This window comes from Xenopus laevis, chromosome 4S (genome assembly GCF_017654675.1).
Source record: "Xenopus laevis strain J_2021 chromosome 4S, Xenopus_laevis_v10.1, whole genome shotgun sequence".
Taxonomy (NCBI): domain Eukaryota; kingdom Metazoa; phylum Chordata; class Amphibia; order Anura; family Pipidae; genus Xenopus; species Xenopus laevis.
Genome location: NC_054378.1, coordinates 58496888 through 58512594, shown reverse-complemented (window position 1 = coordinate 58512594; position 15707 = coordinate 58496888). Strand labels below are relative to the sequence as shown.

Genomic DNA, 15707 nt, shown 5'->3' with positions numbered 1-15707 from the left:
GGTGAGAATGGAGGAAAGTCTCCTACAACCATTTGTTTCCTCACCACAATTTTTACCATATGGCAAAAATGATATATCCTAGGGTTAAAAATAAAATATCACAGGACACATATGACAATGTATCTTGACATGGTCAATTAACCATTGTGGGTCAAACTACCCATCTTACATTTCCATTTTCCTTTTGCAACTTTTAATCAGTATTACCCCTTTAATCACTAGGGTTACCTTTTTGGTGCCATATGCCTCAGCCTTGCTTCATGATAGTGAAGTGTAGTCCCACTAATCTCCTCACCAGTCTTTAGAACTGATCTGGCATATTTCCATGTCTGTTAATGCTTGATAAAGATTAGTGTGGCATATGTTCTTGTGCTGTCTTGAAATATGATAGAGAGATGTTTTTTAAGGGATCATTTAGGGTGCTGTTGCTTAAAGAAAATATGTCCTGAAAGTCTTACCACATATTTCTAATTACATTCATACTCCTAATACGTGGTTTATATACAATTCATGAATCACTGAATGTCATTTCACAAATAATATACTTGACATGACATTTTTGCATACCTTCTCTCCTTTTTAGTCTTAACCATGTTCTTGTTGACCTTTAAGGAAGAGACACACGGGAAGATTCGAGGAGATTTAGTCGCCTGGCGACTAATCTCCCTGAAAACCCTTCCCGTTGGCTAGAATCTAAATCGCCGGGATGGCACTCAGAGCTCTTTGTTTTCCAAAGTTGCCCGAAACTGCCTTATGAGGAAAGTTTGGACTACTTCGGAAAGTGAAGTGCTCTGAGTGCCATCCCGCCGGCGATTCCGATTGTAGCCAACAGGAAGGCTTTTCGGGGAGATTAGTCTCCCTAAAAAGAGGCGATTAGTTGTTGGGCAACTAAATATCCCTGAATCTTCCCGTGTGTCTCTGCCCTAATGTAAAGTAAAATGGCTTTGTGTCAGAATTTTAGGTTGTTTGTTTAGCTTTCCTAGGATTCTGGCTCAACTTTTCTGGAAATGTTGGGTTAGAGATCATTGTTTTCCCAATATTCTTTGAGGATCCCTTCACTGTTGAATAATCAATTTAATTTTAGGCTCTCCTTGCTGTACCCCCCCCATCCAGTAATGCATCTGTACTATTAATGGCAGCTTTGTGGAATTACCACAGTCTCAAAATAAGCTGTTTCTGAAAACCTTCCCTGTAGCTCCTCAGCTAGCTCACAAAACTTACATTTTAAGGAAGCAGATGATTCACGGCAGTTTCCTTTCTAAACATTTCTGTCTCAATGATTTCATTTATTATTTGTATCTGAAGCTCCAAATATGTAATTTGGACATGGATATTGGATAAGGATTAGGAATTCTGAGCCTCAATATTTTAATATTGTCTACATTTTGATCCTGCTCCAAGTTCTCCCTATTTTTTTGGAATGGTGGTTTTTAACAATACCTTCAGACCGAATCAGTAAGTGACCCATTAAAGAATCCTATAAAATGTATAGACACACATCTATATTCTCGGCCTGGTGTACAGTGCCTCTGGTACCCCTGTAATTTTGCTTTAGCGTTTGTGTTCTCCCCTTTAAGGTTGTTCAGATTACTATACAATCAAATGTGGAACTTACATAGTTAATGGAAACGAAACACTGAGATCCAGTCACATGATGACCACACTTCCTTTACAGCACAGTAACATTAGATAAATAAAAGAGCAACTTCTCTGTTTTTAGAATAAATGTAGTGGAATTCTGGAGAAAAAGAGGATGTTGGGTCTGTACCATTTTGCAGTGGTTTATCTTCCAGCCATGTCTATGGTTGCAGCTGAGATCTCATGCCGAAATGAAGCTGGTGACCCCATAGATTGGTAGGTAAATGAAAGACACTAAAATAATGTAGAGAATATGCAATTCCAGATTTTTTCCAAAAAACTAGCAGAGAGATTAATAGGGGCTGTAGTACTGTACAATCTGGAGTGCCATATCCGCCTATCCCCGAAGGCAATAAAATATTTCAATTTTCAAAAAATATATATATATATATTTGCCTAATAATATCTACATGGTTCTTTAAATTGGACCTTTTCTATGAGCATTATGTAATGCTGATGCAGAGGGTAAAATGGCACGGTTTTCTGTCAGAGATAATAAGCATCTGTTGTTTATTGCCTGCCACTTTGTTTATTAAATCAAACATCTATAAAATCACATAGAGCAGACTGTACTGGTTTCCATCTGGGCTGTTTGCCTATTGTCATTGCTGCAAAGGCAGGGACATAAAGTCTCAATGATACTAAATATGGAGGCCTTAGTATTAAAGTTTCATTCAGACCTGTGCATTGATTGAAGTCTGTGTTCATTATTGTGGCATTTTTGTATCCTTTGGTATTAAACTGCTGTTCCATGCGCAGCTCACAGGAGTCATTCACTATGACACGGGGCACAGCAGTGTGGTTATTTGTGCTGGTTAAATCACTTGCATCCAAGTCTTGCTAAACTCTGAATATAAAGGAGAAGGAAAGCTAATGAAGCAGTTTATTACCAATAGACTAGCCGCAATAGTGCAAGCTATAAAACTATATTTATTCTGCAGAATGCTTTACAGTAAACAGCTCTAGAAACTCTCTCTTTTTGTTTAGGATAGCAGCTGCCATATTAGCTTGGTGTAACATCACTTCCTGCCTGAGTCTCTCACTGCTCATTTATAGATCTGGGCTCAGATTACACCAGGGAGGGGAGGAAGGAGGGGAGAAAAGGGAACAAACTGAGCATGCTCAAGCCCTAGCCCTGGAGGTTTATGCTGAAAACAAGAAGTCTGATACAGAAGCCCATTTAAACACAATAGAAAGAAATGATGTGTTCTTTTGACAAAGGACTCAGCAGCATTACTTTGAGGGTTTACTGGTGTATTAATGTAGACCTTTCTGATAAAGCTTACTTAATTTTAGCCTTTCTTTCTCCTTTAGGGGCAAATCTGACACTAGTTCTGAGAGTAATGTGCATGAGTGCAAAGCTGCCCTGTCCTTACCACTTGCCATAGAAGAGGCAGTAAGTACAGGGCTGTGTCTCGGTTTGCAATTGCTGGCACTCCTTGACTTGAGAGTATCGTTAGGGCTGGTGTCTATGTGCCACCCCCGGTCCACCATCATTATTAAAAATGCAGGAATTGTTTTATTTATGGGGTGCACACAGGTCTCTGCTCTCCATTCTGGAGGGAATAGACCAGTATTTATTCAACAAAGTGCAGGGCTGGGTAAAAAGTGTAAAAAAAACAAAAAAACAATTGATTTATGCACTTTGCACCCTGCTCTGCACTTTGTGAGTAACCCCTACTGTATGACATAACACTGTAACACTGTACCACACAGCAAGTATATATTTACATACTTTCAGCTGCTCCAACCGCAATCAGTAGTGAACAATTTCCACTTCACAGTTCTAAAATAAAATATTACAAAATATATCTGATTTCTGCATGCTAAAATGAAACATATTATGATAGATATATCTTTGTCTTACAGGTTTGTAGTTTATAAATTACCCATGCTGAATGATAGTACTGGGTCAGGCCTGGATTATTTATACATGGACTCCACAAACCAGGAATGGCAAATCAGCAAATTCCAAATAAACACGACAAAAAGTGCTGTGGGGCAAGTACTGCAGCAGTTATACCAAGACTATGATGTGAGTGTCCTCCTTCACTTGCTCCATAGTACACAAAGGGTTACTGAAAACAGCCTTTAGATGGAAAAATCATAAAAACTATTTTGTTTTATCTTTGTACTGATTTAGAACTTGCACCATTCTTTTCCTTGTGGTGCAGGGTATTTAAAGGAACAATAACACCAAAAAATGAAAGCGTTTTAAAGTAATCAACATATAGAGACACATTTATCAAAGGTCGAATGTCAAATTCACATGAGTTTTTAAAAACTCCCTTAAACTCCCATGAATTCTAAATTCGTCCAAACGAAATTTATTTAAATATATTAAATTTTTAAAACTCAGACGAATTAAATTGACCCAAAAACAAATCGAATTTCATTTGAATTCAAATTTAAATAACTCGATTCATGTTTCTTCTACGAAAAAAACTTGAATATCAGGAAGGCTGCAAACAACTCCAAATTGATCCCTGGACATCTCCCATTGACTCAAACAGCAATTCGGCAGGTTTTAGGTGGCAAATAGTCAAATTCAAACGGGCCAGAGTGTGATAAATCTAGAAAATCTAATTCTTTAAAAAAAAATCAAATTGAATTTGAATAACTGAATTTGAATGTTTCCAATAAGGATTAATTATATCTTAGTTTGGCTCAAGTACAGGTATAGGATCCCTTATCCGGAAACCCGATATCCACAAAGTTCTGAATTACGGAATGGCTGTCTCCCATAGACTCCATTTTATCCAAATAATCCAAATTTTTAAAAATGATTTCCCTTTTCTCTGTAATAATAAAACAGTAGCTTGAACTTGATTCCAACTAAGATATAATTAATCCTTATTGGAAGCAAAGCCAGCCTATTGGGTTCATTAAGGGGCCGATTCACTAAATTCGAGTGAAGGATTCGAAGTAAAAAAACTTCGAATTTCAAAGTATTTTTTGGGCTACTTCGACCATCGAATGGGCTACTTCGACCTTCGACTACGACTTCGAATCGAAGGATTCGAACTAAAAATCGTTCGACTATTCGACCATTCGATAGTCGAAGTACTGTCTCTTTAAAAAAAACTTTGACCCCCTACTTCGCCACCTAAAAGCTACCGAAGTCAATGTTAGCCTATGGGGAAGGTCCCCATAGGCTTTCCTAAGTTTTTTTGATCGAAGGATATTCCTTCGATCGTTGTATTAAAATCCTTCGAATCGTTCGATTCGAAGGATTTAATCGTTCGATCGAAGGAATAATCCTTCGATCGTACGATCGCAGGATTTGCGCTAAATCCTTCGACTTCGAATATCGAAGTCGAAGGATTTCAATTCCTAGTCGAATATCGAGGGTTAATTAACCCTCAATATTCGACCCTTAGTGAATCAGCCCCTAAATGTTTAAATGAATTTCTAGTAGACTTAAGGCATGAAGACCCAAATTACGAAAAGATCTATTATACGGAAAACCCCAGGTCCCGAGCATTCTGGATAACAGGTCCCATACCTGTACAAGGTAATGTTTTATTATTATAGAGAAAAAGGAAAATATTTTTTAAAATTTGGATTATTTGGATAAAATGTAGTCTATGGGAGGTGGCTTTTCCATAATTTGGAGCTTCCTAGAGTTTTCAGATAATGGATCTCATACCTCTACATGCCTATTGTGGGCCAGAATTACTGTAATGTGTATAGGAATGTGCGAATTTGACCATTTCCGCAGCGAAACAAGGCGGAAAAATTCACCCATCCCTATGTATGAAACCTTACTCCTTAGGCTATGATTTAGTAAATAATGTTTAACGAGCATGTGAGGGTCAGTTTCTGCATTGTCATAGTTCACAAACCTGCTACTTTTATTTTTACATCAATATGCATTGGCCTAACAAGCAACATCCTGGAAAAGTCTACATACATTATTTTTTTTTAAAAAAACCCTTAGTATTTAGTCTAACATTTGTCACATCAAATAATCAGATTCAGCTTCAAATACTTTCCTCTTAAACTTGCCTCTTGTCCTAAAGAACATATTTTAACAACAACCATATTAATTTATTCAACTTCTGACTATAAATGTATATTTTCTTTCTTTAAGGCCCATTATACTCAAAGACGACCCTGATAAATTGTGCTAAGTAAAGGGGAAGATAAGACCTGTATTATTACAGATAAATGTTATCTATGTACAGGCTACAATTCCGTGATGCAGATGTTTCTACAGAAAACAGAAAAACATTAGTGCTTTCAGGTAGCCACACTAATGCCCCTGTTTGCTTCATGTAACACAGTAGGAGGGCAATGGGAAACAATAAGAAACATTTATGCAATCATTTGTCTGCCAATGCATGCTTTTTAAGGAAACTCCATGCAGATTTATTTTGGCCGAGTTTCCAGATTTTATACTCTTTTGTGAGCAGTTGATATATAGGCCCATATGTTACGTTGCACCATAAATAACTAATGCATATTATCTCCATTACACCATTTAGATGGGGAAACAACTTACAAACGCATTACAAAACTTCTCTTATGTGGATGAATTGTGATTGAATAAAATGTGTGATTGTCAAAGACTTTACACATCCCTATACATATGCTCCTTTGCTAAACTACATTTTGATTTTAGATACAGTAGGTAGTGCCTATACTACTATGATTTTCTCTATGGTTATTAATGACTGCAAGTCCAATCAGGCTCAAATAGATGCAGTGACTGTGGGTGCGGACATTAAAACTATTCATTAAAGGTACTTGGGCCAAACACGCTCCTTACACTCCTTATAGTTGGACTCGTTGTCACTGCTTCAGGCCTTCCTTTTTGATGAATTATAGGCAAGTACCTGCTGACATTGGGGAGCCCTGAATCTCCTGCATCCCTGGACGTGGTGGTAGTTTCCTGCAGTGGGCTGCACTAAAAGTATTCCACATTCATGGTGTTTTAACACTATGCACCAGAAATTACATAATCCAAATTCTGAGATTTTTTCATTGCAACTGTATCATAGTTCACCAAAATGCACACCTGCCAAATTGTTTGTTTTGACAAATCATGCACAATAGTGGTGAACACAGCTTGGTGCGGAGCTGCAATTATGCTGGAATTCTGGGAGAAAATGTTGCATTGTGGGGAAAAAAACGTTTGTCAATCTGCACTTTGCACACTGCCCCTGGTAAGTAAACACCCCTTGTATTCTTTCAGAAAGATGACACAGTTTATATGATATATAATGACGCACCTCCAAATGTGAAAAATAGTTCAAGAAAAGGACACACCAAAGGTAAGTTTGAATCTCTACATAATAGCTCTATAAACCAACATAACATGTGTATGTGTAAGGGTTGCCACCTTTTTGCTCTGTGGAATCTGTGCAGGGGCGGGGCCATAACACAGTGGGGGCGGGGCACTGATGCAACAGGGGGTGGGCCATGACGCCCATGTTTTTTATGACTGGTTTTCGTAATTTGAAAAACCGGGCAGGAAGTTTTGACCCGGGCAGCCCTTCAAAAAACCGGCCTGTCTGGGTCAAAACCAGGCAACCCTAGTATGTGTGTATAGATTTGTATCTTTTTTGTATCGCCTAGGCCTCAATAAAACATATCTCATGGATCATCCAAGGGAAAGTATTATAAATACAGTATAATATAAGGGAAAGTAAAGTAAAATATAATTAAATTGTACTGAGACCATGAGGCTGATACAGATATGGGATCTGTTATCTTGAAAACTGTCATACAGAAATCATCGGAATTACGACAAGGCAATGTCCCAAAGACTTCATTTTAATTACATCATTTCAATTTTTACTGTACCCTTACTGTATCACACCTCGACCATGGAAACAGTGTTTGAATATTCGCCACCTAAAACCTGCCAAATTCAATTACAAGTCAATGGCAAAGGTCCATTAACCCATTTGAATATACTAATAGCCTTCCTGACATTTGAGTTTTTTTTGGAGGAAAATTCAATTTGAGTTTCGTCCGTATTCGATTAGAATATGAAACAAATTTTCGGATCGTTCCCATTCGATCTCATTTAAGATGTTCACATTTTTTCATAAATAACCTCCCATTCGAGTTGTGAGTACATTCGAATTTATTATAGTAGAAAAAAATTCCCATCAATTCGAAATATGACCTATGATAAATCTGCCAGATAAGTGTAATATATAAATTAATGCATTTTTTATGGACATCTACACCTTACCTTGGGTAAACAATCTATAGTTCATCAGTCAATGCCCATCTGTTTCAAACCAGTGGCTCTTGACCCTGTCCTCTTCTCCATCCCCTTCCCCTAACAATATTCCTACTGAATGTTTTCAGGATATGCTTACATGAGTATGGGTGAATTGATGACTGAGGGGATTTCTGGCAGATTTCTCTGTTGCTGCTGATTGATGCAGCTGTTTTCTCATGTTCATTGACAGAGGTGAAACCTCAGGTCAAGGTTAAGAGCAACCAGGTTAAGCTGTTTGCATGGTATTAGCTAGCTTGTTAATTATTGGCAATTTTACTCAGCTAATTTTGAATGGGAAAAATTAGACTCTTGTTTTTTTGCCTGCAACTAAAATTAGCTTGTCGTGTTTCAAAGTATGTAAGAGCCTTCAGTAATATATAATACAGCATGTTAAAGATACAGGAATTCTAAAAAAATATATATTTTTGTAAATAAATCAAATAGGGCACATTTGACCTTGTATATAACACAGTATTATAGCCACATGGTCTGTAGTTGGGATCTGATCAGCAACTTTCCTGGATGTGCTTTAACATCTAGTGGCCTATAGGAAATTCCATGAGCATTGAACTTTTAGAAACGTAACTGGGGTTCCTTCTCAGGATTCCGTAAACTCAGTAACATAGTATCATAGTAAGTTAGATTGAAAAAAGACACACGTCCATCAAGTTCAACCCTTTAAGTCTATATATAACCTACCTAACTGCCAGTTGATCCAGAGGAAGGCGAAAAACCCTTTTGATCGAAGCCTTTGATCCAGAGGAAAGCAAAAAAAAAAAAAAAACAATTTAAGGCCCTCCAATTTGCCCCAGGGGGGGAAAATTCCTTCCTGACTCCAAAACAAGTCCCTGGATCAACTATAAGCTATCTTCTATACCCCCACTTGCTAAAAAGCCATCCAACCCCTTCTTAAAGCTATCTAATTTATTAGCGAAGGATGCAAGGATGCCACATCCTGGATGGAATTAATTGGGCTGGATAGTTTTGTGTCATCTGCAAACACTGATACATTACTTACAATACCCTCCCCTAACTCATTAATGAACAAGTTAAATAAAAGTGGACCCAATACAGAACCCAGAGGGACCCCACTAAGGGGCAAATTCACTAAGGTGCGAAGCGCCCAACGCTAGCGTTAATCCGCTAGCGTTTGGCATTTTCGCTACTGCGCAAATTCACTAACGAACGCTGGCGTAGTTTCGCTAGTGTTACTTCGCAACCTTACGCCAGGCGAATCTTCGCTAGCGACGAAACTATGCAAATTCACTAACTTGCGCAGTGTAGTGAACGCTACCTTTTACGCTAGACTTCCTTCGCCACCTCAGACCTGGCGAAGCGCAATAGAGTAGATAGGGATTGTTTAAAAAAAACAATCAATTTTTTTTCTAAGTCCCAAAAAACGCTGGCGTGTTTTCTACATGATGGCTGATAGGCTGAAAAAGATCGAAAAATTTTTGGGGCTCCCCTTCCTCCCCCCTACATTTTCTGACTCATGGCAACTTACCTAGACAGTGGGCACATGTGTAGGGCAAAATAACATTTTTATTTGCTGATTTGAAGGTTTTCTAGCCATTTGTAGTGCTGATACGTGTTCCTCCATTGAAATTTGAATTTCGCGCCGTATGCAAATTAGCCTTCGCTAGCGCAACTTCGCTTTACATAGCGAATCAACGCTAGCGCAACTTCACAACCTTACGCTACCCCTGTGCGCAACTTCGGATTTTAGTGAATTTGCGGAGCCCTAGCGAAACTACGCCTGGCGAAGTGTGGCGAAGTGCGGCGAAGTTGCGCCTAAGAATCTTACTCCAAGTGGAGAATGTATCATTAACAACTACCCTCTGTACCCATCAGACCCGGGCCAGACCGAGCAGGCAACCTGCCCAACCACGGCGCCGGCATGTGTGCGATTATATGTGCACACATGCGCGGTAGTGCAAGAAGATGCTGAAATGTCGGGGAGAGAGGGGACCGGACATGGGTTAGGCAACAGAGCAGGTACGTGCCTGGCAGCCCTCCCAGCTTGGCGCCCTATGCACGTGCCTACTCTGCCTACCCCTTGTTCCGGCCCTGGTACCTAATCCTGTAGCCAGTTTCCTATCCATGTGCAAATGACTTTATTTAGCCCAACAGACCTTAGTTTAGAAAGCAGTTGTTTGTGGAGCACTGTATCAAACTATTTGGCAAAATCCAAATAGATCACATCTACTGCCCCCCCCCCACTGTCCAGCATCTTACTTATCTCATCATAAAAAGCAATCAAATTTGTCTGACATGACCTATCCTTCATAAAGCCATGCTGATTGCTGCTCACAATGCCATTCACTAGAACAAAATTTTGAATGTGATCACTAATAAGCTTTCAAATAATTTGCCCCCCACAGAGATCAAATTTACTGGCCTATAATTGCCAGGCTGAGATTGCAATCCCTTTTTAAATATTGGAATGGCATCAGCTTTCTTCCAATCAATAGGTACCATACCAGATGAAAGTGAATCTGAGAAAATCAGAAATAGGGGCTGTTCTAAAACTGAACTAAGCTGTCTTAGAACCCGGGGTGTATGCCATCATGCCCTGGTGTCTTGTTCATATTAATTTTTATTAAAGCTTTATGAACCAAATCTTGAGTCAGACACTGACTAGATTGAGCTGAGCCAACAGTGCAGCTATGAAGTGAGCCTGGGAATTCTGACTCCTCTATTGTATACACTGAAGAAGTATTATTTATGTCATCTGTATGTTTGATGTATACACCTTTTTTATTTTACAGAGCTGCAGAATATGCACTTTATCAATGCTCATAAAAAAAATGCCAAAGAGGGAACTGATATGCCTATAGTCACTCGATGGGAGGAATCAGACATTTGTGCATTTACCTTGCCCGTCAAATGTTCTATTGTCCTCTTTCTGTTGTGGTTTTGTTTATTCTTTTCTTGTTTATTTGAGAATTTGAAACTGGTGTAAGTGTTCTTGTACTTCTTGTTTAAATTAAAATACATTTTACTTGGAAATAGGGGATTGGTTTGTTTTACCAAAAAAGGGATATAGATTATTTTTTGGGACTTTTTGAACCCTCCCAGTTAGCAATTGCCAATTGACTGACCTACTATTTACTATCATTTTGTTTAACACCAAACTTGGTATTTTCGCAAACAGGTTGACAAAATACTCTTATTTATAAATCTTTCTTTTCAGGAGTTCTCTTCTTCGACACATCGCAGGGATTTTGGTTGATTCACAGCGTGCCTCATTTCCCACCGTCCCCTGAGGATGGTTATGGATATCCATCAACAGGAAAAAGATTTGGACAAACAGCTATATGTGTTACCTACCCATATAGTGAATTTAAAGAAATTGGTATGAAATTTGTTGTTTGGGGAAAAATTCAGTTTTAACCTTTCTGTGTAGATACATAGACAAACTCAGAATTTACAGTGCTAACATGCCTTTGTGTTAGTGCCAAAGATTCTATGTTGGGAGGCTCATGAAGGGTTAAAAAAATCCTGTTGCACACTCAGTGGCATAACAAGAAGCCATGGGGGCACAAAAAAAACTTTGGAGGGGCCTAGGGCATATGGTGCCTACTACTCCTGCCCTGCTATGTTTAATGTAGAAGAGGGGCTGGGCCTTTGTGTTGTTATATGGTCATTGAACTCCTTAAACTATACAATAGGGGGTACATTATTCAGTATATACAGCAGTTTACAAAAGTATGTTGTACTACCACTCTTTAGCAGCTTGTACAAAGTTATCAAAACGGATTTGGTTTTTTAATTTTAACAGCTAACCAGCTGCTCTATTACAATCCAAATGTGTATAACTGCTCCGTCCCTAACATGTACCAAAAAGAATTGTGGATGCTGCACAAAATATGTCTTGGAGGCCATTTTCCCTGGATAGATTCTACACGTCTCACACAACTGAATTCTGCCCGAGGGGAAGTCTTCCTTAACTTCGCTAAATCAAAGTACTTTGTTGATGGTAAGAAAACATTATACATAAATATTTAAATTTTAATACATTATTATATATATATATATATATATATATATATATATATATATATATATATATATATATATATATATATATATATATATATATATATATATATAGTGGCAAGCTGGCAGCTTACATAGTAACATAGTAACATAGTAAGTAAGGTTGAAAAAAGACACATGTCCATCGCGTTCAACCTTTTTTTTTTTTTTTTTTTTGTTTATTAACTACCTATCTGCCAGTTGATCCAGAGGAAGGCAAAAAACCCATCTGAAGCCTCTCCAATTTGCCTTAGAGGGGGAAAAATTCCTTCCTGACTCCAAAATGGCAATCGGACTAGTCCCTGGATCAACTTGGACTATGAGCTATTTCCCATAACCCTGTATTCCCTTACTTGCTAAAAAGCCATCCATGATGATGATGCGTAAATCTCCATTTCTAATTTATGTTTAGCCATGTGAGTCTGTGTTGCCGTATTGTTCCTCATCAGGGAATCTAGTTTAAGCTTGTACACGTAACTTTTAGGGGGATTAGTCAATGGTGAGCAGGCAGCATAGGAAAAAGGAGCATGAAGACAGGGACACACAGCTTCTTCAAGGAAAACACACGTTTATTTTCCTACTTTTCACAAACACAGTGTATTGTCCACAGACACAGGGGTGACCATTTTATCATTCAAACAAATAATAAAATAAAAACCTAGCCCACTGGGCACTACCTTCCAACTCTGGAGCAGTCCCTGACTAGGCTGGGCACCTTGTGGACTACCAGCAAACAAAACAATTGTTATGGCTCACCCCTGTACTCACAGTCTTGGAGTGAACCTTTTAGCCTCCTGGCTTTTCTCCAATGTCCCACACAGACAACAACTCTGGCTCTTAGTCACAGCCACAGCCACAGGCTCCCTCTGCTTCATGCAGGATCAGGCGGCACTCCCAGCTCCTCTGGAAGTTCCTAACACAGCCAGGTCTCCTACCTGCTGTGCCCTGATGAGAGACACACTCTCCCATTCCAATTAACTTTAAATAGCCTTTCCACAGGACAGCTTTCCTGTGGAAGGTGAACTCCAATCTCTGGACTGGATCTGCGGAATGGAGTCCCTGGCTACTAAAGTCTTTAAAAAGAGCGCTGATTCTCTGTTTCATAACTCCCTTCCTGGAGCCTATCTCAGTCCCTGGGGCAAAATTAAAGGAATTGTTCAGAGTAAAAATAAAAACTGGGTAAATAGATAGGAAGTGCAAAATAAAAAATGTTTCTAATATAGTTAGTTAGCCAAAAATGTAATGTATAAAGGCTGGAGTGATTTGATGTATAACATATCAGTCTGAACTCTACTTCCTGCTTTTCAGCTCTCTTGGTTTACACTGACTGGTTACCCTGGTTACCAGGCAGTAACCAATCAGAGACTTGAGGGGGGGCCACATAGGTCATTTCTGTTGCTTTTGAATCTGAGCTGAATGCTGAGGGTCAATTACAAACTCACTGAACAGAAATGTACCATGTGGCCCCCCTTCAAGTCGCTGACTGACTCAGGGTTATAGAGCTGAAAAGCAGGAAGTTGGATTCTGGCTGTTTTATTAGACATCTGTTCACTTCAGCCTTTATATATTACATATTTGGCTAACTAACTTTATTAGAAACATTTTTTATTTTGCACAGCCTATCTATTTACACAGTTTTTAGTTTCACACTGAACTGTTCCTTTAAAGGCTAGAGTGACCTTTTTCCTCCTTTTCCTAGTCACTCTACCACAATATATATATATATATATATATATATATATATATATATATATATATATATATATATATATATATATATATATATATATATATATATGGTATAATTTCACTTCTGTTTATAAATGTTTCATAATATAATTTCTACACAGAGTGCTCCCTCTAACCACCTATTTCAGGGGTCCCCACCTTTTTTTTTGCCCGTGAGCCACATTTAAATGTAAAGAGAGTTGGGGAGCAACATAAACATGAAAATATTTCTATGGAGTACCAAATATGGGCTACGATTGGCTATTTGGTAACCACTATGTGGACTGGCAACATATAGCAGCAACCAATACTTGTTTCAAAACCAGGAATTCAAAAATAAGCACCTACTTTGAGGTCCCTAAGAGCAACATCCAAGGGGGAGCCACTGGTTGCGGATCACTGACCTATTTGAACCTAGAGTCATGGCTGGCATTATATTGAGGGTTAGGTTAAAGGGGTTGTTCACCTTAAATTAACTTTTAGAATGATATAGAGAGTGATATGCAATTGGTTTTCATTTGTTGTTGTTTTTGGTTTTTGAGTTAATTAGCTTTGTATTCCACAGCGCTCCAGTTTGCAATTTCAGCTATCTGGTTGCTAGGGTCCAAATTGCCCTAGAAACCATGCACTGATTTGAATGAGAGACTGGAATATGAATAGAAGAGAGAATAGAAAGATGAACAATCAAAAGTAGCAGTGACAATAAATAAAATCTACTGTTTCACTGCATTCTATGAACAGAATTATATGTAGACAAATAGTACGGCACCTCACATTCATGGATAAACAAATAATGGTCTTGTATGATTTTCTGAACATTTGTGAATGAATCCTCCACTTACAAATAGGTTACATTTTCTCTTCAAGCCTGAAGCAGAGCACAGAGACGTGTGGTTGCCCCCCGTGAATTCAGCAGGGGCAGTAATAAATAACTAAAGGAATAATTATTAGCACTGATTTGTCTTCCTTTGCTCAGTATGTTATACTATTGCCATCAGTTATACATTGGGCATAATATACATATATTCATCCTACAGATATATACACAGCATGGATAGCTCAGAAACTGAGGACAAATATGTTTGTGGAATCCTGGATATCAAGAGAGCAACTTCCATCCAACTGCTCTCTTCAGTACCATGTATATAATATAAAAAGAATTGGCCTACCAACACAGTCATCATTTCAGTCCTTTTACGATCACTCGAAATGGTGCGTTTCCCAATCTAATGGCGATTTATGGACCTGCATTGGAGACCTGAACAGACATCCGCTACAAACCAGGAGAAGTGGTGGTTTCATCTGCACCCAAAACAAACATATCTACACAGCATTTAGGAATATGGTACTGTATTATAAAAACTGTACAGATACTGAAAATAAAATGTAAGAATTGCCGGCCTTTTATCACTTGCACACTGCTTCCTTGTAGTATATGACCACTCAAATGTTTTCCCCTTTCATTGTATAGGTGAAGGGACTCTGGGAGTTTCAGTTTTCCAACATGTGAAATAACAAACACTGCTTACCCCTGTAACATTATTTTAATGAATTAGTATGGCCGCCAAAGCTTTTCATTTTAGAGGATGAAGAACTTTATCCCTTGGCTTTATAGCTTGCTTTAATTTGACAATCTCTCAAACACTGATAAATAAGTCATTTTAGTTATTATTGTGGATATCAGGCTGACATTGATGTGGTTTTATATTCTTCTGCAAGATTATTGGAACACAGATGGCAGTTGCTTTTGCTGAACTACATCCTGAGGAGTTCTTATTCGTAGCACCTCCTTACTACTAGTGATCCCCCAAATATGGTGCCTTTTCGAGTCACTGTTTCTGTGCTATATAGTGGCATTAATAGGCCTTTGAGGGAATGTGTTATGCTGTACAGTATGTCCCTCCTACTATTCCTCAAACTTATTTTCTGGTTTTCAGTCTTATGTTCAGTCTCAGGGAACCACTGTTAAAGACTGAGAACTAATCAGTTTTTTTTTTATCAAGCACCATTAAGGTAGCATTTTGTTAAAGGGAGGTTTGATTAACAATAAAGGGTCACAATAATG

The 15707-nt window shown here is 38.4% G+C and overlaps 1 protein-coding gene across 1 annotated transcript; it reads left to right on the top strand.

Moving 5' to 3' along the window:
* Window positions 1-1713: 1713 nt before the first annotated feature.
* On the top strand, window positions 1714-15707 carry dnase2b.S (deoxyribonuclease II beta S homeolog). Its single transcript, XM_018260699.2, has 6 exons — window positions 1714-1854; window positions 3508-3673; window positions 6836-6914; window positions 11070-11231; window positions 11658-11855; window positions 14680-15707. The coding sequence occupies exons 1-6, from the start codon at window positions 1754-1756 to the stop codon at window positions 15030-15032; spliced, it is 1059 nt and encodes a 352-aa protein (XP_018116188.1). The 5' UTR covers window positions 1714-1753; the 3' UTR covers window positions 15033-15707.